Source organism: Neomonachus schauinslandi, chromosome 4 (assembly GCF_002201575.2).
Source record: "Neomonachus schauinslandi chromosome 4, ASM220157v2, whole genome shotgun sequence".
In the NCBI taxonomy this organism is placed as follows: Eukaryota; Metazoa; Chordata; class Mammalia; order Carnivora; family Phocidae; genus Neomonachus; species Neomonachus schauinslandi.
Genome location: NC_058406.1, coordinates 43279273 through 43304251, shown reverse-complemented (window position 1 = coordinate 43304251; position 24979 = coordinate 43279273). Strand labels below are relative to the sequence as shown.

Below are 24979 nucleotides of genomic sequence, written 5' to 3'. Positions count from 1 at the left end.
TTGATCATATCATTGGTATCCTAATCACATAATTATAGAAAATCATATTTTTATACCACTTATCAGCCAGCTCAGTATTATCCAAGGTAAATTTTGACCATCAGTTTATTTCATTCCAACATGTCCTAGCAGCCTGTGCTACTTAATCTATCCTCTGAAGTTGCTAATTCCTTGTCTGTTTTTTGCTGATGTACCCCTATACATTTACTGTCACTTCACATCCACTCCTGTTTGCAGTTCTTGGCCTTAGGAAATTGCATGCAGAATAAGAAGTTGAAGACTGAATTATGAATGCATGGAGATGAGCTCTAAGTGAGCCAGTGTGAAGAGAAAAATAATAGAATGTGTAGCCATAAAACCTAATTGACTTGGGAAATTTTTATAGCTAATAAATTTAGCCTGCCGTTTATTTCCAGGTTTAACTGATGTAACTTCTTTTTAACTCTAGTCATCTCAGCTCAATAATCCCCAGTTTGTATGGGTGGTGCCGGCTTTGCGTCAGCTTCACGAGATAACCCGCTCGTTTATAAAACAGACCTATCAAAAGCAAGACAAGGTAAGAGAAGAGCCCTGTTCAATGACTATATAGTTATATACACAACTGTTGGAATAACAAAACATAAAGATCTTGCTGAGTTTATCGTCACTATTTTACATTTATATGATTAATATCATTCATTTATATTCTCTAATAATCTTGAGTTTAAACATCATTCTACTTTCATTTCGATGGAGCTTTTCTTTTGATCTATCCTGAACTCATGTCCTTTTTATTTCCTTAATTTATTGAAATGATTACGCCAGTTTTTAAAAGTTAGAATGGTATTTTGGAAATGTGTTTGGAAAGATGTAAAGACATTTGATCTCAGGAAGATTAGATTGTTTAAGGACCTAGAGCTTCCTTGGTGGGAGAGACTTGGGAAGAAAGATCCGGAAAAGTACACAAGCAGTGAAATAGTTCTTTGTAAAGTTGCCTTAAAAAAAAAAAAAAAAAAAAAACAACTCTCTAGAAGAAAAAAATTATCAGAAGTTTATTAATTCCCTTAATTCTAGTTATGTGCACACTAGATGATTTTATTTGCTTTTGTGCAGGGTTGGGATTGAAGAAATCCTTAGATTCGCTGTCCTTCACTCACCTAGGACCATGTGCTAAAACAGAAGCTTGTGTTAAACTGACAGAATCACTGCAGATTCTCATACCATTTTTCTTTTTGTTGTTTTTGCCAAGAGCATTATTCAAGACTTGAAGAAAAATTTTGAAATCGTGAAATTGGTAACAGGAAGTTTGATAGCCTGTCATCGACTTGCAGCCGCTGTGGCTGGACCCGGAGGCTTAACTGGTTCGACACTGGTAGACGGCCGATACACTTACCGGGAGGTATCCGGCATGGCGCTTTTGTGTTGTGATTTACAGCATTCATCTGGCTTTTTGCACTTGAACTATAAAAATAATATTTGTTGGGTGTCACTTGAAAAGAGGCGGCGTGAGGTATCTTTGTAGTGACGGAACAGTTTTGTGTTTTGGCTATAACCATTTTAAAATAAAAGTTGAGAAAATTGTTATTTCTGGGTAAATCTTTCAGTAAATCACCTAAAAACTCCCTGTGATAAAGTGATAAAGATAACCATCTTTCTTTTGTCTTTCTTCTGAAATAATAATTGTCAGTTCTGTGGAGAATTGTTTCTTAAATCAACTGATTAGTAACACTGTTTTTAAAAATTGGAAAAAATCTTAACTCACCACTTGTGAGTTTGTGGTGTTTTACTTTGAGATTGCTGAAATGATATTTTACTGACATCCAAAGTCAACTGAAATTGGTAATAGACTTGAAGTAGCTTCCAAAACATTGTGCCGTCAGCTTACAAACAGATGTCTCACATTTATTTTACTCTTAATTATATGAGAAAGTGTTAGGTAGAACTCTCTCTTTTTTTTTTTAATTAAAAAAATTTGTTTTTAATTTTGCTTTTAGGTAGGAATGCCTGGAGTTAACTAATTAGCATTACTTCTTTTTGCAGTATTTAGAGGCCCATCTAAAATTTCTAGCATTTTTCTTACAAGAAGCTACTCTGTATCTGGGTTGGAATCGTGCCAAGGAAATCTGGGAGTGTCTTGTGACTGGCCAGGATGTTTGTGAATTAGATAGAGAGGTAAGAAGATGGTAGGGTGGATAAAATAAGGCAGAAGTGGGACTTAAATATTTTACCTTTTCTGTATGTCTCATATTTTTTGTGGGTCTCACATCTTTAATTCTAAACACTTCTCAGTTGGCTAAGCATACATTTATACTAACAGGCCAGGAACTGTAAGTGCTGAAAAAATACTTCATATAATATATATCTAGGACCTAAATATATGAGTTCTTCGGTAATTTTTATACCATTCTGGATAAGACCAAATTCAGAGTGAGCACAGCTACAGAATTCTTGGTGTGTCTTATGTTTTTTTCTCCCTCCCATGGAACTAATTTCAAGTTACCAACCAGAAACTTTGAATTCCTGTAATGATGTTGCACCCCAGAAACACAAAGAAGAATAAATGCCTAGACAGATTTTTTAAACTATAATTAAGCAGCTGAAAGTAGATTAAGCCAGGAGCAGAACACCTGACTTGGCGTATTTTAACAATGAATTGCTGTCTGCTCATCTCATTTTACAGAACTATAACTGCTTCATAGCATTGTTGAAAGGACCACATACATGCCTTTGCCTAGCACAGTGGCTGGCCATAGCAAGGCTTGTTAATAAGCGTTAGTGGAGAAGCCCAAGTTTAAACTCCATTGAACAGTGTGAGTCTATATTTGCATTATCTGGGGGAGAGGTTGCTAGAACTGCTTTGTTTAGTTCCAGAGTACCAGGCATTTCAGTTTTCAGTGGTATTTTGTCAATAAATATTTTTGAAGATTTAAACATAACTTACCTTCACTCTCCCACTTTGGAATATGTATTTGCCTGAAATGGATTTTAGTTACAGGGTAACATTTGTCTTGATCCACAGATGTGCTTTGAATGGTTTACAAAAGGGCAGCATGATCTCGAGAGTGATGTTCAACAGCAGCTTTTCAAGGAGAAAATTCTTAAATTGGAGTCATATGAAATCACAATGAATGGTAGGAAAACAACTTAAAATCTTTTTTTCTCATTTAGTTAAGAAATTTTATTCTTTCCTTTCCCTCTGAGTCCACTTCTCAGAAGCAACTAATCAGTCTGGAATAGCCTTCTGGACTTTTCTTTACATCTATGTAAAGAAACATATGTTTATATACACAGATAAGTTCCTTTTTATGTGAATGGTATCGTATGATTCATTTTAAATTATATGGTCCGATAGCTCAAACGGTCAAATGGTGGCATGTATCAGTACTTCACTCCATTTTATGGCTGAATAATATTCCATTGTATGAATATACTACATTTTATTTATGCATCCATCAGTTGATGGACATTGGGTTGTTACCACTTTTTGGCTATGATCACTAACGCTGCTATAAGCATTTATGTACAAGTTTTTGTGTGGACGTTAGTTTTCATTTCTCTTCAGTGTATATTGAGGAGTGGAATTGTATCCTGGAACTAACATTTGAAGAACTGTCAAAATATTTTGCAAAATGGCTGTACTATTTCATACTCCTCTCAGCAGCATCTGAGGGTTTCAGTTCCTTCCCATCTTCAACAACACTTTTTATTGTCTGTCATCTTTATTCTTGCCATCCTGGTGTGTGTCAGGTGTTATCTTGTGGTTTCGGTGTGCATTTCCCTGATGACTGATGATATTGAACATCTGTGCATGTGTTTATTGACTGCATATAGTCTTTGAAGAAATGTCTATTCAAACCTTTTGCCCATTATGAGTTGGGTTGTCTTTTTATTGTTGAGCTGTATATTCTGCATAGTAGCTCCTCATTGGATACACGATTTGCAAATATTGTGTCGCCTTCAGTGGGTAGTCTTTTCACACTCTCATAGTCCTTTGAAGCACAAAGTTCTTGATTTTGATGAGGTCCAATTTATCTGTTTTTTTTTTCTGGTGTTGTTTGTGCTTTTGGTACTATATCTAACAAACCATTGCCTAATCTGTGGTCTTGAAGATTTATGTCTGTTTGGTCCTAAGGGTTTTACAGTTTTGGCTCTTGGTATACTTGGAGTCTTTTCATTGGTTATCTGTGGTACTTAGAGTGCATGAATTTATCTGACCTTCTATAATTTCAGGTTTTAACTTATTTAAGACTTTTTTTGAAAATGTGAATCTTTGTGATCATCGATTGAAACGACAAGGAGCTCAGTTGGTGAGTACATTATTCCGAAATCTAGGTAATTTGGATAATCTAGTAAAACACGACAAAAAAGGTGTAATTTTGTTAAGGAATGGGCATCTCCTCGACTGCCGTCTTCTGCATTGACGACAGGGCTTCTCTTAGAGCGTAACGGAGGTCCCCCTTCCCAGCACAGCGACATCTCGCCAACTGCCTGTGAGAGCACAGTTGACTCTCCAATCCCTCCGTGCTTCTTGCTGACCTGGGGCAGCCAGCTGCCTCCTGTGGCTAGGTGAATGCAGGGTAGGGATCGTTTCATTGAAGCTTCCAACTCCTCATATCTGGTAATGGACATGTTCCTAAAAAGTAACAACATCTTTAATTCTGAAGATGAATCTTCAGTTCATCGCAGTGGCAGGGATTTGGGGAGAAATTTTTAGGAACAGTCAGTGAAGCCGGAAAATGAGGATCCATAGAATATATATAGATAGCGTATGTTTATTATATTTACATATGCACCTTAAGAAAGACAGACAAAAAATAACTTTCTTTTCTAAGACCTAACTCTTTTGATTCAAGACCTGGCTTCCTGGATGGTAAGAATTTTTTAAAAATCTCTAAGGCCTAGATCCTGTCACTTGAACTGAACTTTGGGAAGACCAGATTGAGCCTCAAGGATTATTAACCACTTCCAGCCGGCCTCTCTTGCCTTTTGGAGAAAAGCTCTTGAAGATGGTGCCCACCTCACTCCTATGTGTTTCCGCTTCTGTAGTCTGTCTGGGTAGATTTCCAGCTTGGGTTTAGGAATATCTGGAGAAAACTCTCCATATCCTGGTGGCCATGGGCATAGCCCAGTGTTTCTGTGGTTTTTTTTCTTTGTTTTACAGTTCCAAATCAGCACAACAGTGCTCTCGTGTGTAGCTTAGTTTTTGCAGCCTTAATTCATACTAAACATAAAAGGTGTAGACTTGAGTGATATAATAGAAAATAATTGTCTGTAATTTTGTGACCTTGGTGCACTTTACAATTTTTTTTTCTTTTGAACAGTATGTAGAAAAGCTGGAATTGATAGGAATGGATTTCATTTGGAAAATAGCCATGGAATCACCTGATGAAGAAATTGCTAATGAAGCTATTCAGTTAATCATAAATTATAGTTACATTAACCTAAATCCTAGATTAAAGAAGGTGGGTGCTCGTGCACAGAACAGAAGATTTATATATATATGTTTTTATTGATAAGTTCTCACCCTTGGTGTGCCTGAAAATTGGCTTTTTTATTTTGATATTTTGCTCTTAATAATGATTGCAACTAAATGTCAGACTAATTTTAATTTCTTTTATCTCTTGTAGGATTCTGTATCATTACATAAGAAATTTATTGCTGACTGTTACACGAGATTAGAAGTGAGTGGTAAATTTCCTTTGAACCTATTTTTGAATTTCATTTGAACCTGTTTTTGAAATAAATGCTTTGATGTTTTTCCTTTTTTAATTTTATATTGGGATCGTGTAAAATATTGATATTTGTGGCTGGATTCTACTGAAGAATTTGTCAACAGTACCTTATTGTCACATAGGGAACAGACATTTGCCTTGGTTCCCCCAGTACAGAAATGTCCTTTATGGGAAAGCTTTCCTTCTCTTTCCACCACCCCTCCTCCCCACTCCACCCACCCCCCATTTTGGGGTATAGAAACTGTCTTCAGAAAACAGGTCTGCTATACATTCCACATTTCTTTTTTCTCTTTCTTTTTTTTTTTTTTTTTTAAAGATTTTATTTATCTATTTGACAGAGAGAGATACAGCAAGAGAGGGAACACAAGCAGGGGGAGTGGGAGAGGGAGAAGCGGGGTTCCTGCCGAGCAGGGAGCCCGATGTGGGGCTCGATCCTGGGACCATGACCCGAGCTGAAGGCGGATGCTTAACGACTGAGCCACCCAGGCGCCCCTACATTCCACATCTAATAGATTCTTTTCTCCTTCTCTTTCTGTCCAGGAGTTTCATGAAAGAACTTGCTTTTCCTACCCTTACCCATTTTCACCCGAGACTGTATCTTAAATGTTATTAAAGGCCTCGCAGGACACTCAGTAGTTGGTGGTATTGGTGGTCTTTGTCCATTAGAAGCCTGCTGTGTGATACCATCTCACATCTATTTCCAGCGTGACGGTTAAAGCATTAAACAGTCATTTTCATTCTTAATTGTACTTAAATTTTATATCTAATGGAGAGTATTCCAAAAACATAGGCTGCTGCCCCCAAGTGTCAATAAATTAACCTTCTGATGATGAATATGTGCTTGAATCTGTACAGGATTTTCCAAATTGTGACTTCCATCCAGATAGGTCATCATAAGAAAACATTTAAAATATTCAAATACCTTAAATGAGGTGTACCGTTCAAGTTTTAACATATGTAGAACAGTAGCTCTCAACTAGAGGTTCTTTTGCCTCTCAGAGATCATTTGGCAGTGTCTGGAGACCTTTTTGGTTGTCACAGCCAGAGAGGTCCCCCTGGTACCTAGTGGTAGGTGGGCAGTGACTGGAGGTCAGAGATGTTGCCAAACATCCTGCAAAGCCCAGGAAAGCCCTCCAACAAAAAGTTTCCAGCCCAAAATAGCAGTAGGACCAAGGTTTGAGAAACCCTGATAGAGAATGATTGTTTCCTGTTTCATAGGCAGCCAGTTCAGCACTTGGTGGCCCCACTCTGACGCATGCTGTGACCAGAGCCACAAAAATGCTTACAGCGACTGCTATGCCAACCGTAGCAACATCAGTTCAGTCTCCTTATAGGTAAGAGTGACGAAATGATGGCACATCCTCGCCTGATGCAGGAATATATATGTCTGTATATATATATGTGTGTGTGTGTGTATATATATGTATGTATGTATCAGTTTGAAAAAATAAAAAATAACTGGCTGCTTTTTTTGGAGCTGTCTCAATTGTGGATTTCTTCCTTTTATGTCGTAATTTTTGCAAATAGTCATATCCTAAGAAATTGTATGACCACATCATACTTCCCCAAATCTGTATGTTTTTCCCTGAAGATCTGTAGGTCATCATCACCACCACCCAGGTATTGCTCTGCCCCTCCCCTCTGCCTAGTGGTCAACTTCTGTTGTTTTGTTACTTTTTTTTTTTTGTCTTTAAATAATTTTACTTTGACTCTGTGTAACAGGAGTAACCTACTCTTTGCAACAGACTACAGATATATTCGTTGTACAAAGAGCAATTTTTTCTACTTATGTAGACATAACTTTTCTCCTTGTGCCCAAATCAGGGCATTAACAGCATAAGCAAAATGAAATGGAAGATGATGGTTAATTAAAATTGTGTGTTATAATATTATCAGAGTTAAAACATTATTTACTTAAAATTATTTTTCAAAATAATTTTTAATAAGAATTCTATCACCAAATTCCAACTTTGAACTGACTGACGTCTTATCACATTGCCGTGTTTCCAGTGTTTCGGTGTTTTCAGATATTATCAGTGAAATCTGAGTTCAGTATTTGCTATAGTTGTTTGATATGGTGAGGAACGTAGATGAATATTCAGAAACGTTAGACTGAAGGAACTCAAATGCTCCTGTGAGGTTTTATAAGCCCTTCATTCTTAGCAGCTCCAAACCAGTGGTGTCCAGGAAACCTTGTCAGGTGCTCAGAACAAGGCTTACTTTACTGCGCTCTAGTGATGGGTGCTCAGATTGTCTCTTTACACTCTTGGAATGTCTTTATGTGTGTATTTGTTGTTTATTTTTATTTACAGTTCTTTTTTTAAAGCCTTTCTTTAGGAAAGGAATCAAAACAATATATCCTTACATTCTTCATCTTTTTTTTTTTTTTAAAGGAGTTGAGTACTGGGTAGTGATATTTTATTAATATGAGAGATGCCAATAAAACTCAACCCTCTTGGTGCTCTTTTTAAAATGCCAGAAAGTGGGATTCCTGGCTGGCTCAGTCAGTAGAGCATGCAACTCTTGATCTTGGGGTTGTAATTTCGAACCCCACATTGGGTGTGGAGATTACTTTAAAATCTTACAAAAAATGGTTAAAATGGTAGTAAGTGATTACAAGAGTATTCAGCTCATAATAAGAACACTAACATGAGCTTTGCATTCCCATATTGATGGAAGTGTATTTCATATAGGCTTTCATTGAGAATATGTATTGAGAATTCCTGATTACATATTTGTAAGATGTGGTCCATCTCTGCCTAGGTCCTTAATGATTCATTTGTCTGACAAACCAGAGTAGAAATGCATTGATGAACTATTGGATCGGGATTTTCAAACTGCAACGTCTTTAAATAAGTGTGTTTTTTGTTTTTCTCTTTTTATAAGTGATTTTTATTCTGAATCAGTTCATGTTTGTATGACTACAGAGCAAAACTACAGGATAGTTTTTAACTATTCTTGTTATAAACTCTGAACACTTGTTAATAGGAATATATAATTTCAAAATTGCATTTGAACCAGGACACTGTAGTTGATCTTATTTCACTGGTTTTAAGAGAACTTCTCAGTGACCGTAATTGAGTTATTCTCTCATCTACACCATGTTCTGCAGTGCTGTCTGTGATTTAATTCATTATTGAGGCATAATTAAGTTCACTCAATCATTCACTTATTATTAGCACTTAGATATTTCCTAAAGATTTTCTCTCTCAATATCATATTCTAGTCTTGCCCATAGCCTGAAAGGATTTAGAACTCTGTTTAAATGTATTTAACAGAACTATTAGAATGTGTTTAACGAACTCTTTTTTAAAGTGAAATTTCCAATATTGCTAATCAGCAAACCAGACCAATTGTTAGAAAATGGTAGTATCCTTTTTCAGATTTAGAAATGTCCCTATTTGAAATGCCTAGACTTTCTGGAATAGCACATGTTTAAATTAAGGGCACTTGGATTTTCATCTCTTGATGTTAACACATGTAATGTTCTCTTTCATAAAATATGGAGCTGTGAATGTATAAGCTGCTGAATGTTGGAGTTGGAGTCCTATGAATTCAGATAATAGTAATATTCCCTAAGTCGGACCAAAAGGGACCTCAGGTCCCATTTTCAGGTGTGCTAGAGCTCCACGCTTCCTGGCCATATGTTGCCTGTTCTTGAGATGGTTGTCTCCTGATGCGTGTTGATTTCTTAAGTACTTTGAAAACCGGTGGTTAGATAATAAATTCTTATGCTTGTATGTTTTACCTATACGGGATGTTCATTTAAACCAGATAAACAATTGTTTGTCCTTCACTTCTTCCTCATTCTCAGACTCATTAAAACAGCAAGTGTTATTTGTGGTAGACTTACTGGTTTGCATTTGTCTTCTGATTTTCAGGCAGTTCAGAACTTGGTGAGAGAGAGTCCATGTGTTTACCAAATTATGTGGCATATTTTAGTTGTAAGATTATGAGACTCAGACTTACTGATAGTTCACTCTTGGTGGATTGATGGACAAATAGACCTGGAGACCCAGGTCCTCTCTCTACAGAACAGCTGTTTACAAAGAGAGGAAAGGACAGGACCCCCCGGGTGCAGGGGAAGTTTAGTCTGCAAATTTCAGCCTTTGACCAGTGAGTGCTAGCTGTGTGGTTTTGGTGAAGCAGACTGGAATCAAGCAATTCATTTCAAATATGTTCCAAAAAAATTTTTTTTAATCCGTAGATCCACTAAACTTGTAATAATCGAGAGATTGCTGCTTCTGGCTGAACGCTATGTGATCACTATAGAGGTAAGCCTCTCTTTTTAAAGTCACTTTATCATCGTATCATTAGACTGGTTGTGTTCGGTGTGTATTTCTGAGATGTTTCAGTGATGCTGTGCGTCTGACTTGTTTGACTTATATCTTTTTCAAGGATTTTTACTCTGTTCCACGAACTATTCTACCTCATGGTGCCTCATTTCATGGACATCTTTTAACTCTTAATGTTACGTATGAGTCTACCAAAGATACCTTCACTGTAGAGGTAGGTTTACGTTGAGCCCTGGAGCCGTTCTCGTATTGTCTTATTACTTTTAGTTTTGCGAGAGCACTGTGGGTTGGGATAGCTGTGTGAGCGACTATTCTCCAAGCTGTTTGGTCAACAAATCCAGACTAAACACCTGCAGTGAAAGGGAAGTAATGGGGTAGAAGCAGGCCCGTAAGTGAGCACGTGATAGAACATCAGGTGGTGATGAGTGTTCTAAAGAATGAGTAAGAATAAAGCTGGATGATTTGGTAGAGTGATGCATGTATGTGAAATGTCATAAAAAGATGGGCAGGGAAGTGGTGGTGACATTTGAGCAAAGATGGAATGAAGTGACAGCAAGCCGTTTCTGGGGAAGAACATTCCAAGCGAAGGGAGCGGCAGGGACAGAGGCCCTGCCGTGGGGCTTGCGTGGCTTGTTCGGTGACAGACAGGGTAGCTGGTGGTGGAGCACAGAGAGAACGGGAGAGCGTGGCGACCCCGCGCAGAAGGACTTGAGATTTGATGCCCGCGAGATGGCAAGGACGGGGGCAGGAAAGTGGACATTGAATTACTACAGAAGGGGAGCCTCCCAGGCGGGGAGTCTTGTCTGTGGTCTCTCTGCTGTTGTTCCCAGCTTCTGGAACAGCGCCTGGTACCTGGTCCCTCCTCACAGTGATGTTTGCTTTTATCGTGCAGGCCCACAGTAATGAGACCATAGGGAGCGTGCGGTGGAAGATAGCCAAGCAGTTGTGCTCGCCTGTGGACAACATACAGATTTTTACCAACGATAGTCTGGTAGGTCTGCTCCAACCGTTGGCGGCCCTTCAGCCTGACGTCCACACCTCCGTCCTCCTTTCCCTCTCGGTAATTAAGAAACCGCTTTTTGCAGCTGACGGTGAATAAAGATCAAAAGCTCCTCCACCAGCTGGGCTTTTCTGATGAACAGATCCTCACAGTGAAGACTTCGGGCAGTGGGACCCCATCCGGGAGCTCCGCCGACTCCTCAACCAGCTCCAGCAGCAGCGGCAGTGGGGTCTTCAGCTCCTCATACGCCATGGAGCAGGTACGGGGTGATGGTCCGCTGACAAGTCAGAACTTAATCTTTGTGCTTGTGCCTTCGGCCCATCTAGGCTTGGCTGACTGGGTCCTTTTCTGTCCGACCCGTCCTGACTGATGAGGTTCCTCATGAGGGAACAAGTGGAGACAGCCAGGGGACTCCTTTGTGTAGAGATCGAGGGTGAAGAAGACCCAGCGGGGCCGACGACAGAGGAGCTAGAGAGGAAGGGGAGAGCCAAGCGAGGCCAAGCAGATCCTTGACTCTGCCTTTAAAATGCATCTAGAATTTAGCTACTCTTGTCTGCCTCCGTGGCTTCTGCATGGGTCCAGGCAGCTGTCCTGCCTCACCTGAAGTGTTTCGGCAGCGCCTGCGGGCTCTCTCGGCTCTGCCCTTACACCCCTCAGCCTCTTCCCTGTGCAGCGCCCAGCAGCCAGGGCTCTTCTTAAACCGCAGTCACATGGTGCGCAGACCCTTCTGTGGCTTCATCTAATTAGAGGAGGAGCCCGAGTCTACCCTACAGGGCTGATCTCCTGAACCCTCGTGGCACTTCTCTGAGATCACCTCCCGCAACCTCCCTCGGTCCCACCGCCCCTGCTGTCCCGGCCTCCATGTTGGTCCTCAGACTTAGTACGGTCTGTGCTCTCGCACTTCCCTGTGTCTGGAATGTTCTCCCCCAGTATCCTGGTGGTCCTCTCTCACGTTCTAAAGCTCTCGCTCAAGTATTGCCTTCTCAGTGAGCCTTCTTTGGCAATCTTATTTAAATTTTTAACCCCATGCCTGCCCTTCGTATTTCCCTTCTTGACTTACTTTAACATATTATATGTTTTATCTTACTTAATGTCTCTCTGTCCCCGATGAGATATAAACTCCATGAGAGCAGGCTTCTGCCTGTTTTGCTCATTGTTGTATCCCCAGCACCTAAAAGAGTACCTAGAACATAATAGGTACTCAATCAGTATTTGTCCAGTCATTTCATGAATCCACCCATTTATTTGGTACCCTCTGTGTCAGGACAGAGCTTGGTACCAGAGTACAGAACTGATTCTGCTGGTTCTGCTTCTTTGCTTTTACAGTCTAGAGAGGAAGACCACACCAGACCTCATGTAAAGGTATTTAATTAGCACATGAGGTTTTTTTCATAGTTATATATATTGCTTTAATTCCAAATAGAAGATGTTTGTGTACTGTGTTTTTTTCCTAACTTACCATAAACTTGCTATAGATCTCAAGAACTCCTCGGGGCTAGTATTAGTGTAATGGGTTTTTTCTTTTTTTTAAGTGACTACACTTATATAATAGTAAGAATTTAAGGAAGGGGGCGCCTGGGTGGCTCAGTCGTTGAGCGTCTGCCTTTGGCTCAGGTCATGATCCCAGGGTCCTGGGATCGAGCCCCACATCGGGCTCCCTGCTCGGCGGGAAGTCTGCTTCTCCCTCTCCCACTCCCCCTGCTTGTGTTCCTGCTCTCGCTGTGTCTCTATCAAATAAATAAGTAAAATATTTAAAAAAAAAAAAAAGAATTTAAGGAAGATCCCACTCAGAGTAGTGTTATAACAGTTAATCAACAGCAGAAACAATGTACAAGCATGCCTTCACTCATTGCATTTTGCAGATGGTGTGTTTTTTACAAATTGAAGGTTGGTGCCCAACTCTGTACCAAGCAAGGCTGCTGGTGCCATTTTTCCAACAGCATTTGCTGACTTTGTGTCTCTGTGTCACACTTTGGTACTTCTCACAGTATTCTTTATTATATTTGTCATGATGATCTATGGTCAATGATCGGTGATGTTACTATTGTAATTATTTTGGAGCATCACAAACCGTGCCCATATAGGATGGCAAACTTAATAAATGTTGTGTGTGTTCTGACTGCTCCACAACCAGCTGTTCCCACATCTCTCTCCCTCTCCTTGGGTCCCTTATTCCCTGAGACACAACAATACTGAAATTAGTTAGTAAACCTGTAATGGCCCCTGGGCGTTCAGGTGAGAGGAAGAGCTGTACATCTCACTTTAAATCAAAAACTAGGAATGATTAAGCTTCATCAGGAAGGCATGTCAAAAGCTGAGTTAGGCCGAAAGGGAAGCCTCTTGCACCAAACACTTAGCCAAGTTGTGAAAGCAAAGGAAGAGTTCTCGGAGGAAATTAAAAGTGCTACTCCAGTGAACACACGAATGATAAGAAAGTCAGACAGCCTTACTGCTGAGGTGGAGAAAGTGTGAGTGGTCTGGCTAGAAGAGCAAACCAGCCACCACATCCTCTTCAGCCAAAGCCTGACCCAGAGCAAGGTCCTCGCTCTCCTCTACTCTGTGAAGGCTGAGAGAGGTGAGGAGGCTGCAGAAGGAAAGTTGGAAGCAGCAGAGGTGGGTTCGTGAGGTTTAGGGAAAGAAGCCGCCTCCATAACGTGGAAGTACCAAGGTGAAGCAGCCACCTGGGTGTAGACGCTGCCGCAGGTGATCCGGAAGCTCTGGCTCAGATCACTCATGACGGTGGCTACACTAAACAACAGATTTTCAGTGTAGACGGAACAGCCTTCTATTGGAAGAAGTTGCCATGTGAGACTCCCATAGCTAGAGAGGAGAAGTCCGTGCCTGGCTTCAAAGCCTCAAAGGACAGGCTGACTCTCTTGTGAGGGGCTAATGCAGCTCGTGACTTTAAGTTGAAGCCAGTGCTCATTTACCATTCATAAAACCCCAGGACTCTCAAGAATTACGCTAAATCTATACTTTCTGTGCTCTGTAAACGGAACAAGAAAGCCTGGATGATAACACATCTGTTTACAACATAATTTACTGAATATTTTAAGACCCCTGTTGAGACCTGCTCAGAAAAAAAGATTCCTTTCAAAATGTTACTGCTCGTTGACAATACATCTGGTCACCCAAGAGCTCTGATGGAGATGAACGAGATAAATGTTTTCATGCCTGCTAACACAGCATCCGTTCTGCAGCCTGTGGATCAAGGAGTCATTTTGACTTTCAAGACGTATTATTTAAGAAACACATTTCCTAAGGCTGTAAGCGCCATAGATAGTGATTCTTCTGGTGGCTCTGGGCAAAGTAAATTGAAAACCTTCTGGAAAGGATTCGCCATTTTAGAAGAACATTCGTGATTCATGGGAAGAGGTCAAGATAGCAACATGAGCAGGAGTTTGGAAGAAGCTGGTTCCAACCGTCATGGGCGACTTAGAAGGGGTTCCAGACTTCAGGGGAGGAAGTGACTGCAGATGGGGTGGAAGGAGCAAGAGATCTAGAAGTGGAGCCTGCAGGGGCACTGCGTGGCCGCCATCTCAGGGTAAAACTTGAGCGAGTGTGGAGTTGCTTCTTACAGATGAACAAAGAAGGTGGTTTCTTGAGATGGAATCTACTCCTGGTGAAGATGCCATGAAGGTGGTGGAAAGACAACAAAGGATTTGCAATATCACAGAAACTTAGTGATAAAGCAGCAGCAGGGCCTGAGAGGACTGACTCCAATTTTGAAAGAAGTTCTGCTGTGGGTAAAATGCTATCAAACAGCATCTCGTGCTACAGGGAAATCATTCGTGAAAGGAAGACTCAGTCGATGCAGCCAACTTCAGTGTGGTCTTACTTTAAGGAATTGCCGCAGCCACCCTCATCCATCGGCAGCCATCGCCATCGAGGCAGGCTCCTCCCCCAGCAGAAAGATCGAGACTTCCTGAAAGCTCAGATGTTGGTTAGCATTCTTTAGCAATAAAGTCCTTTTTAATTAAGACATATACGTTGTTTTTTAGACACAATGCTACTGTACACTTAATAGACTGTAGTATAAACTTATATGCACTGAGAAACCAAAGAATTCCTTTGACTCTCGCAGTATTTGCTCTCTCACCGTGGTCTGGATGTGAACCTACAGTATCCACAGTATGCCTGCACATAGCATCTTCAGGCTTAACATTTTCACATCGTCTCCTGTTTATCCTAAATTTATTAAAAATGTTCCCTTGTATAGTGACACTCTACAGTGACTCTAGTTTCTTATCTTTATAACCAGAAAATAGTACTTTAACCACACCTAAGTCTCTTCTACCTGTTGTGTGTATATATATATACCTATGTACTACTTTCATTTTGTTTTTAAATCACTCATTGCCTTGTTTGCTCCTGACGAGCTATGATCAGCTTTCAACGGTGTCTACTCTCCATTCTATTAATTATACCTGCCCATCATTTTACTTCTCTTCCACTTCCTGCCTTTTGGCCCCTTAACCCTTCAGCAGCAGGTGGATAGGGGAGAGCCCAGGTAATAGGCACTAGAAGGATGTGGTCCTGCCAGTGTCTGTTCCCAGGTGTTGCTCTGTACTGCAGGGGAGCACACAGCTCCCCTCAAGCTTTGTGGCGGCCACTCCTGCAGAAGTAGTAATTTTATTGTTGGCATGTTTGATGAGAAAAAGAGAAAATGTTTTTGTCAGTTTGTATTTATATTTTGCTTTTTTCCCTCAGGAGAAATCCCTCCCTGGTGTTGTGATGGCACTTGTATGTAATGTGTTTGACATGCTTTACCAGCTTGCCAATCTGGAGGAGCCAAGGTAAATATAAATGTTTACGAGGCCTGAAAGAGAGGAAGTTACTAAGGTTAGGGAACCAAGTCCATTTTGACTTGACTTTACATTTGTCGGGAACAAATGACTTTGGTATTGAAACCGGCTTATGTGAAAAAATTTGTGTTTGCAAAATTTCAGGATAACTCTACGAGTACGAAAGCTGCTGCTCTTGATACCCACTGACCCAGCCATTCAGGAAGCCCTGGACCAGCTTGATTCCTTGGGAAGAAAGGTACGAGTGTCTTGGACTTAAAGTGGCATGGAAATTTTAATGCCATGATTCAGTAGCGATACAACCTGAAATCACTTTCAGGCCTTGTGCTATCCTATAACAGTTCTTCTTTAAAAAAATACCTTTGCTGTAAATGGAAATCAGAACTTCATGTTGACTTTTAAAAGACCTAGAATCAATAATGACATCAAATTTTAGAACCAGAAGAGCCTTTAATATGTACTTCCACGTTCTTCTTGTCTGGATTAAGATATTGAAGCCCAAAGAGATAAAGTGTCTCGTCCAGGATCAGATTCTGGACGAGTGCTGATTCAGTGGAGACAGTTTTCTTCTGTCATGACACCTCTCTGAATGTGATTGTTGCCTGTATTTGAGTTGCTTGCATAATTATCATTTAATTTTTTTCCACTGTTGATATTTAAAGTTCATCTTAATTTCTGTAATGTTTTTCCTCAAGAATTTTATCATATGTATTAAAATTATATTCTCTCTATAATATTGTTTAATTATGTTCTCAGAACAAACTCATGTAGAACAGAGTTGTTAGAACTGCAGTATGAATTTATGTTTCAGGGTTGAAGTTTACACCAGCTCATAGTCTTGTCATACACAGCTTAGGTATTTGCAGGGAGAACAAAACTAATGTAATTGCAAAATGTATCACTAGCACTAGCTCAAAACATGTTCAAAGCTTCCACTTCCACAAGTTCATAATTTAATTATCAGTATTTAGTAGTACAGATTTTTAAAACACGGAAACAAAGACGACCTTGCTAGTGTTACCTAGAAGACACTCTCAGACACGTTCCTGTAGGGTCGGGATGCTGTTGAGCACTTAAAGTTTGTGTGATGGAATTTGATGTTTTGTTAATAATTACCAAGTGATGTGTCCTTGAGGTTAATTTGTAGGAAATTCCTTTGGTGCGATTATATTAAAGAGGAAAAGAACATTAGAGTGCACACTGAGGTGTGTTTCTCCTTAACTTGTGCTTTTAACACATACATCCTTTGTTTTCATTCTTTAAAACCTTAGAAGACGTTACTGTCTGAAACGAGTTCTCAGTCCTCAAAGTCTCCATCCCTGTCCTCCAAGCAGCAGCATCAGCCAAGCGCCAGCTCAATTTTGGAAAGTCTGTTTCGATCCTTTGCTCCAGGAATGTCCACCTTCAGAGTGCTCTATAACTTAGAAGTAAGAAGCCTCATTTCTTTTCATTTCACCAGGACAGATTCATTTTTGTTTGCACATTCATGCTTTTAGATGTCGGAGATAAGTATTTTTATTGGATGATCTGTGAAAAAATAAGTTTTCCAAAAATAAAAAACAGTATATAAACTGAACCATTTTGTTGTTTTTTTGGCCTTAGAAAAGGCTCAGTTTTTTTCACTTTATACCTATGCACGCTGTTATACTCGCAAAACAACTTGTAAATAAATAATGAGGAATCCTTATGTAATAAAATATGCCATTATCTTCCTCTGGAAGTTTAGCGAGTCTGTCCAATACAGTAGTAATCTTCAGCCTTCTTGTTATTAGATACATCCTAACTTTTTAAAAAACAATTGTAATTTGTTGTCATAATGAAGCTATGAAGAGTTTGTCAGAAAATACATCATCATTTCAAGGTTTTAAAAGAAAAGCAACTGGAAGAATTTAAGCAAAAGAATATTTTTATTACCCTCTTTCCAAAAAGTAGCTTTAAACTAGTAGATTTAGTTCAGTAAACATTTACTGTTTAATGTCTGTAAGTCATTGTGGTAGTTAAAGGATGAGAGTTGAAAAGACAAGATATCTGCTCCAAAATCTTGAGTAAGACATAAGAGAGGCTGCATATTCTGAGTCTTAAGAGCAGAGCAGTAACGGGGCAATAGGGGAGGGAAACGCTCTGCTCTTGGAGGGTGAGAGGTTAGACCTTCTTGCCATTTTAGGTCTGGAGAAAATAAAGCCCTGAATGATTTTGCTTTGCCCAAGTTTTATTTCCTCTGGCAGTCTAATTTAGAGTATGTAAATATATTCATTCATTTTTCTGTATCACTTGTTGCTCGTGTGTTCAAGCTGTGCTCTTTCATATTAGCCTTAATCATTCTTGTGAAGAAATGTGTTGGGTTCAAAAGGAGGAAATATTTAGCAAATGTTTTTAAAAGAAAGCATGTCTTTATTTAATGTGGGCATTTAAAAATATATGTATATGATACTCTAAGACAGAAAATTGCCCAGAAATTTTTGGCCAGTTTAAGCTTATAAATTTTGCAATACCTGCAAGATTTGTCATTTGCTTTTGAGTGACTGTCTTAAAAAAAGTTAAGGTATAAACCTCAACACCCACATTTGAGAGCACCTAGAAAAGCAGAATGGTCCCAACAGTGAGTCTGGCTTATCATCTGCTACCTAGATTGCATTATCTTAGAGCCAAAGGACAGTAGTAGTAAAATACCTCCAGCACAATTTCAGTACTTTTGATTAACTGGGAATTCCTTTGAGAGGTAGTTTGTTTTTGTTTTTTGTTTTTTTGCTTTAGACAGCACAAAATATATGGAAAACTGAACACTTTCAAAAGCACTCATTTTGGGGTGCCTGGGTGGCTCAGTCAGTTAAGCGTCCGACTCTTGGTTTTGGCCCAGGTCATGATCTCAGGGTTGTGAGATGGAGCCCTGCACTGGGCTCTGTGCTCAGTGTGGAATCTGCTTGAGAGTCTCTCTCCCTCTGTCCCTCCTGCTCCTGATCTCTTTCTCTCAAGTAAATAAATCTCAAAAAAAAAAAGTACTTATTTTAACTGACCCCTGGGAAGGGTAATTTCTCTGCGTTTTAGTCTTCAACTTACGTTTGTCTACTAGGAAGCTTCAAAGTAGCTATTCCAAATACCTGTTGCTTTGAAGAAATCTTCCACCTTCACTAAATTGCTATCCGCTGAGAATGGGGAGTACATAGGTGGCGGTCAACTCACAGGAAGGGTTAGAAAAGCAGAGGGCTCCCTTCCTCCCAGCACTGCCCATAACCTGAGGCTGACGAGCCTACTTCCCAAAGAGCACTTCAGGAAGGAAACATTTGTGGAAAAGAAATCCCACACTAAAAGTCTACACACATAAAATCCATGGATTCGTAGAAACAGATTTTCTAGAATAAAAAAGGATCTTGAATATATCTATTTTTAAAACCTTGGAGAACCTGAGGCACTGGGTTCCTTTATTTTATTTTTTTTTTATTTTTAAATCGTAACAACCAAATAAGCAGTTGGTTACTAAGTCTCATACTATAGGATGATTATTTCTTTGAAATAATTATCTGCCATACTAGAATTGTTAGTTACGCTTTCCTTTAGGTACGTATATCAGTGCCATAAAAGGGGCATGGATTTAGGAGGGAGGCACATCTGGGTTTGAGGTCACTTAGCCTTTTGGGTCTCAGTCTTTACCTGTAAAGTAAAATACATAACAGCATGCATGGTGAAATTAAGAGAGAATGCATGTAAAGACTTCCTTTTATGCCTATTATGTAGGTGGTCAATAAATGGTAGGAGTTTCAGAATCATTATTAGCTCATCTAGCATTTTTTTTTAAAGATTTTATTTATTTGAGAGAGAGAGAGCGTGTGCACAAGTGGGGGGAGGGACGGTGGGAGAGGGAGAAGCAGGCTCCCTGCTGAGCAGGGAGCCCAATACAGAGCTCCATCCCAGGACCCTGAGATCATGACCTGGGCCTAAGGCAGACACTTAACTGACTGAGCCACCCAGGTGCCCCCTCATCTTGGATTTTTAAGGAATGGGCTATTTTATAAAACTTCATCTTTTTCAAAAACACGTCTAGCATATCACATAATGTTATGTGCCCTTGTCTAAGCCTGAGACATCCACCTTTGCTGGTTTCATGAAAAGAACACACCAGCTTTCTTCAACAAAACAGATTTTCTTGCTAACTTATAGAACTTGGAAAACATGATTAGTTCAGTTGTGAAACATCAGCCTCCTTCTTCTGGGGGCGGGGTCGGGAAACAGCATGCAGCACTTAATGAGACTCAGACTCGAGTTATCGGATTGTTTTACTTAGTGAAGGAGTCATTTCTGCTGGAAATGTTGGGCTGTCTAACTGTGCCTATGTGTTTTCAAGGTTCTAAGCTCCAAACTCATGCCAACAGCTGATGATGACATGGCAAGAAACTGTGCAAAATCCTTCTGCGAGAACTTCCTCAAAGCAGGAGGACTGAGGTTAGAGTTTCACTATAATGTCACAAGAATTGCAAAGAATGAATATAGTTATTGTGGGTAATTTCTCCTGCTTGGCCTTGGTTATTCCTATAAGGTATTGTGTGAAGTGTCACGAGAGTTATAAGAAAAAGAAATGGTGTTTCAGTCTTCGAAACGCTTAAATTCATTTTACGACTTTTGGTTATTTGGAGAACTGGCAGAAGCACATCTCCTTCCTTCCGGTAGTGGGAGAAATTCTTGAGGAGAGTAGAGGAGAGGAAGCAGATCTGTTTCTGCTGATTCCCGCATCAGTTTGACACCAGGCAAATTTGATTCCCGGTAATGGCTGTTTTGTGAGGCCTTATTAATGCTGGGGATGCAAAGATAACTTAGGTCTCATTCCTGCCCTTTAGAGCCTCGTGGTTTAACAAAGAATAACAAACAGTTATTAGAGGTATCAAAACAGGCTCGTAAAATGCATTGGGTGGGAGGTAGGGAGAGGTGATGCAAGATAGTGCTTAAATGGTGAAGTTTTCATGGGGTAATAAGATTAGGAGGTGCTTTGCAGAAGATGACGTTTGCACTAGGAATTGAGAAAAGAGCAGGAATCCCCTACAGGACTCAGCCAGAGGGGGTGGGATGAGTAAAAGCACCATGTTGTGTGGCCTGTCTTGGGAGCCCCAGTGGCCTGGGGAGGCTAGAGCAAAGGATGAAGGAGAGAAGTATGTCAGGAAGGGTCACCTTGAGGAATTTCAACATTAGCTTATAGACCATGGGAAAACAGGTGGTTTCAAAGCTGGGAATTGCCTGGCACAATCATTTTGGCCGCAGTGGAGACGAATAAATAGAAGTGGGAGAGACGGAGGCAGGGAGAACCATGCAGTGGCCCCGAGAAGAGTGACAGCGGTAAATGTTGGGCAGCAGTAACCAACATTTATAAGGTAACATAGGCAAGTTTTTACGACTAGATAATAGGGGAGGCAGTGTATCATCAATGGCCCTGTGACTCCTCGCCTGGGAGAGGGAGGGAATGGTGAACATTCAGTCAGCGTCGGAAATAAGCTCGGAAGGGGATGGAGGACACGGGACATCAAGAGAGATGAACATGGTTGAGGTGCGTGAAGTGAGGAGCCGAGAGTGGCATCAGAGACGTGGGGGAAGCAGAGCAGGGGTGACGGTGACTGGAAGGGGAGAAGCTGAGGAAGATTGCTTTTCTGTTTTGCTTTTACCTTGGGGAAGCCTAGGTTGTCTTTGCAGGCTGACTAAAGAAAGATCAAAGGAAAAGGGATAATCCGTGGGGCCAAGTTCTCCTGCCCTAACAAGAAGCAGGCCTGCATTTCCTCGGGCGAGGAAGGAGGGAAGTCTAGAGGACAGTTGCAAGAATTCCTATGGGAGGCCTTGCGGGGAAGAGGCTGGGCTGAGACCTTGAAGCAATAAAGGGAGTGGGGCTAAAAGAAGCCCCAAGCGTGTGGAAGGCCTCCTGCATGGAGCTTGATTCGTTTTTAGAATCACAGAGGTGTTCTCAGTGAAAACTCATTTCCGATTATTCACTTCCAATCACAGAGCTCTGGAATAAAGGCATTTTACTGCTGGCTTAGTTGTGTCAGTTAATCTGCATGCCAGGCATTGTTCTGAGCACTGAGAACAGAGCAGTGAACAGATTAGACAGAACTCCACATCCTTGTGATGCTTACTGTCTGGAGGGGAGACAAGCAATAAAGAAGTGAAAGTAAAAGCATATGCCAACAGCTGTTAAGAACTGTAGAGAAAAATGAGACAAGAGGGAATGGACAGGGCTGTGATTTTCAGTAGGGTGATCAGGAAAAGTTTCACTGATGGGGTGACATTTTACAAAGACCTGAAGGAGATGAGAAAGGGAGACTTGGGGATCCCTGGGGGAAGCCATCCAGAGGAGCAGCCAGTGTGTGCCCCTGCATGAGACTGACCTGGTGCCTTCGGAGACCAGCAGGCCTGTCGGGTTGGGGTAGCAGGAGGGAGACAGTAGGGGGACATGAGGTTACGGACGTACCAGACGTCAGGTTATGGGTCTTACAGGTTACAGGTTACTGTCAAGACTCTGCCTTTTCTTCTCTGTAGGAAACAGGAAGCCGTTGGAGGGTTTTGTGCAGAGAAGGAGTGCCGTGATCTGACTTAATATTTTAAAAGGATCACTCTGATTGATCTTTTTTTTTTTAAGATTTTATTTACTTATTTTTGACAGAGAGAGACAAAGCGAGAGAGGGAACACAAGCAGGGGGAGTGGGAGAGGGAGAAGCAGGCTTCCTGCTGAGCAGGGAGCCCGATGTGGGGCTCAATCCCAGGACCCTGGAATCATGACCTGAGCTAAGGCAGACGCCTAACGACTGAGCCACCTAGGCACCCCATGATTGATCTTTTGAGAATAGATTTTGGGGGTGGAGAGTCAAGAGTGGGAGCAGGAAGAACAGTTAGGAAGCTTTTGTAATAAGAGAAATTGTAGTGAATGTGAAAATAAGCTTTACTGAATATACCAATTCTAGATATGTTTTTTAACTGATAGTTCTTCTAGTGATAAAATAGTGGTGAATCAGTGAACTCACACCAGTCAGCGAGAATGAGGACAATCCAGACACTCTAGCATTTTGGCTAAGCAAGGAATCTAACTCTAAATGGACCAAGAGTTGCAGGAATCATAGGAAGTCATTGTGTTAGAAATATGTATGGTCTGTGTGTATGTAAGGCTCTTATAGAAATTTTAAGTAATTGATAACATTTACATAAGCAATTAAATTAGTTACAGAAAATTTCCTATGAAAGAAATAGAAGTCTTTATTTAATGTCCTGCCTTTTTCTTTTCTTTTAAGTTTGGTTGTAAATGTCATGCAGAGGGATTCCATCCCATCAGAAGTAGACTATGAAACAAGGCAGGGAGTTTATTCCATCTGTCTACAACTTGCCAGGTATGTAAATATATCATCTTAGTCTCACAAGGCAGTACTTCACTTTATTTCTCTTCCCAAGTGCTATCATTTTGAATAGTATGAAATAACCTCAGATAAGTCTAGCTTTTTGTTTCCTTTGAAGATTTTTACTTGTGGGACAAACAATGCCCACGTTACTAGATGAAGACCTCACCAAAGACGGCATAGAAGCACTTTCTTCTCGCCCATTCCGAAACGTCAGCCGGCAGACAAGCAGGCAGATGTCCTTATGTGGTACTCCAGAAAAGTCGTCGTACCGACAGCTGTCCGTGTCTGACAGGTCTTCCATTAGGGTCGAGGAAATCATCCCTGCTGCACGAGTTGCAATACAAGTAGGTGACTTGTGCATTCAAGAAATTAGAAGTCCCTGCTGTTACAGGGAAGGGCTGTGCAGACCTACAAGTTGTTGACATGAACGTAGCCTTCACGGAACCTACGGTGAGCCAGAGAGGGACCACCAGTGCAGAAATCACTGTCCTTCAAGGTGGAAAGTCTCAGGGATTATAGGAGAGCTACAAGGGCAGAACATTCGTAGGCCTTCAGGGGAAGTGGACTAATTGCCTTCCCCCAGAGCTGTCGTGGACGATTTTACGTAGGAGGTGGCATTTGCACTAGGCCTTAAATATAAAGCAAGATGAGATGACAGAGAAGCATGGAGAGTTGTTCCCTCAAGAGCGCAGGTGTGAGCAAAGCTAGAGAGACAGAACAGAGCCTGAAGGGAAGGCCACAGGGTCGTTCACGCAGCCCAAAGTGTACTGTGTGGGAGAGGAGAAACGGTAAAAACCAAACGAGTGACGGGTATCCTGACTCCTGAGCATGGAGATCAGGCTCTGGGTTACAGGTAGAGGACATACTGAAAGTCTCTGAACGGTACGGAAGCATAATAAAGGCTGTCCTTCTGGGTGATCGTGGAGGAGAAAGGGTCTCACAAAACTGAGACCAGTCAGGGGATGGAAGTCAGCAGGGGGAATGTGTTCCAAGTGCTGCCTTTTCTCATAACGTTCTTCCTGCCCTTGTTTAGACAATGGAAGTGAGTGACTTCACGTCTACGGTGGCTTGTTTCATGAGGTTGTCATGGGCTGCCGCTGCAGGACGACTTGACCTCGTTGGGAGCAGCCAGCCAATTAAAGAAAGTAATTCTCTGTTTCCTGCTGGAATCCGGAGCCGACTCAGCAGTTCAGGTACTGATTTAAAAGAATAAAGGTATTAAATCACCGGGCAAGAAATAAGCTGTGAGAGTTATCTATGCATAGGCTGTTTGGAGTCGCAAAAAGGAGGAAGCCTTTTCTCTTGCTTTTGAGCATGAGTAGAAACCCGTCAAGCTGTGCACTTGAGACCTGTTATGTTACTGTACGTAGGTCAGACCTTCAGAAAAAAAGCATTGATAAGCGCAGAGGAAGTGGGGAAACCAGATCAGCAGAGTTTTTAGCTTGCCGCGTGTTGTAAAAGTGCCATGAGGCCAAAAATTGTGGCCGTAATAAAAATTCATCTGGAATTCCTACCTGGAAAAGTCATTTTCTTGGTTTGGCCAGTTATTTTCTATAAGGTTTTTATAAATTGGTTTCCCTCTTCAATTTACGTGTGTATTTCTACCTCAGTAGAAAAAATTTTTTAAATGTATGACATTCGTGGGCGCCTGGGTGGCTCAGTTGGTTAAGCGACTGCCTTCGGCTCAGGTCATGATCCTGGAGTCCCGGGATCGAGTCCCACGTCGGCCTCCCTGCTCAGCGGGGAGTCTGCTTCTCTCTCTGACCCTCCCCGCTCGCTCTCATGCTCTCTCTCTATCTCATTC

At 41.0% G+C, this 24979-nt stretch overlaps 1 protein-coding gene across 1 annotated transcript in view; it reads left to right on the top strand.

Annotated features, from left to right (window-relative positions):
* Positions 1–24979, top strand: part of USP24 (ubiquitin specific peptidase 24) — a 134819-nt gene that overhangs the window by 58563 nt on the left and 51277 nt on the right. Inside the window, exons 17-35 of the mRNA XM_021684340.1 lie at positions 449–556; positions 1229–1378; positions 2020–2151; positions 2999–3110; positions 4210–4286; positions 5301–5441; positions 5607–5660; positions 6930–7045; positions 9919–9985; positions 10110–10220; positions 10899–10997; positions 11092–11265; positions 15717–15802; positions 15956–16049; positions 17083–17238; positions 20151–20248; positions 23071–23166; positions 23291–23519; positions 24209–24368. Coding sequence (XP_021540015.1) covers positions 449–556; positions 1229–1378; positions 2020–2151; positions 2999–3110; positions 4210–4286; positions 5301–5441; positions 5607–5660; positions 6930–7045; positions 9919–9985; positions 10110–10220; positions 10899–10997; positions 11092–11265; positions 15717–15802; positions 15956–16049; positions 17083–17238; positions 20151–20248; positions 23071–23166; positions 23291–23519; positions 24209–24368 — 2260 coding nt within the window. The remainder of the gene's footprint in view (positions 1–448; positions 557–1228; positions 1379–2019; positions 2152–2998; positions 3111–4209; positions 4287–5300; positions 5442–5606; positions 5661–6929; positions 7046–9918; positions 9986–10109; positions 10221–10898; positions 10998–11091; positions 11266–15716; positions 15803–15955; positions 16050–17082; positions 17239–20150; positions 20249–23070; positions 23167–23290; positions 23520–24208; positions 24369–24979) is intronic.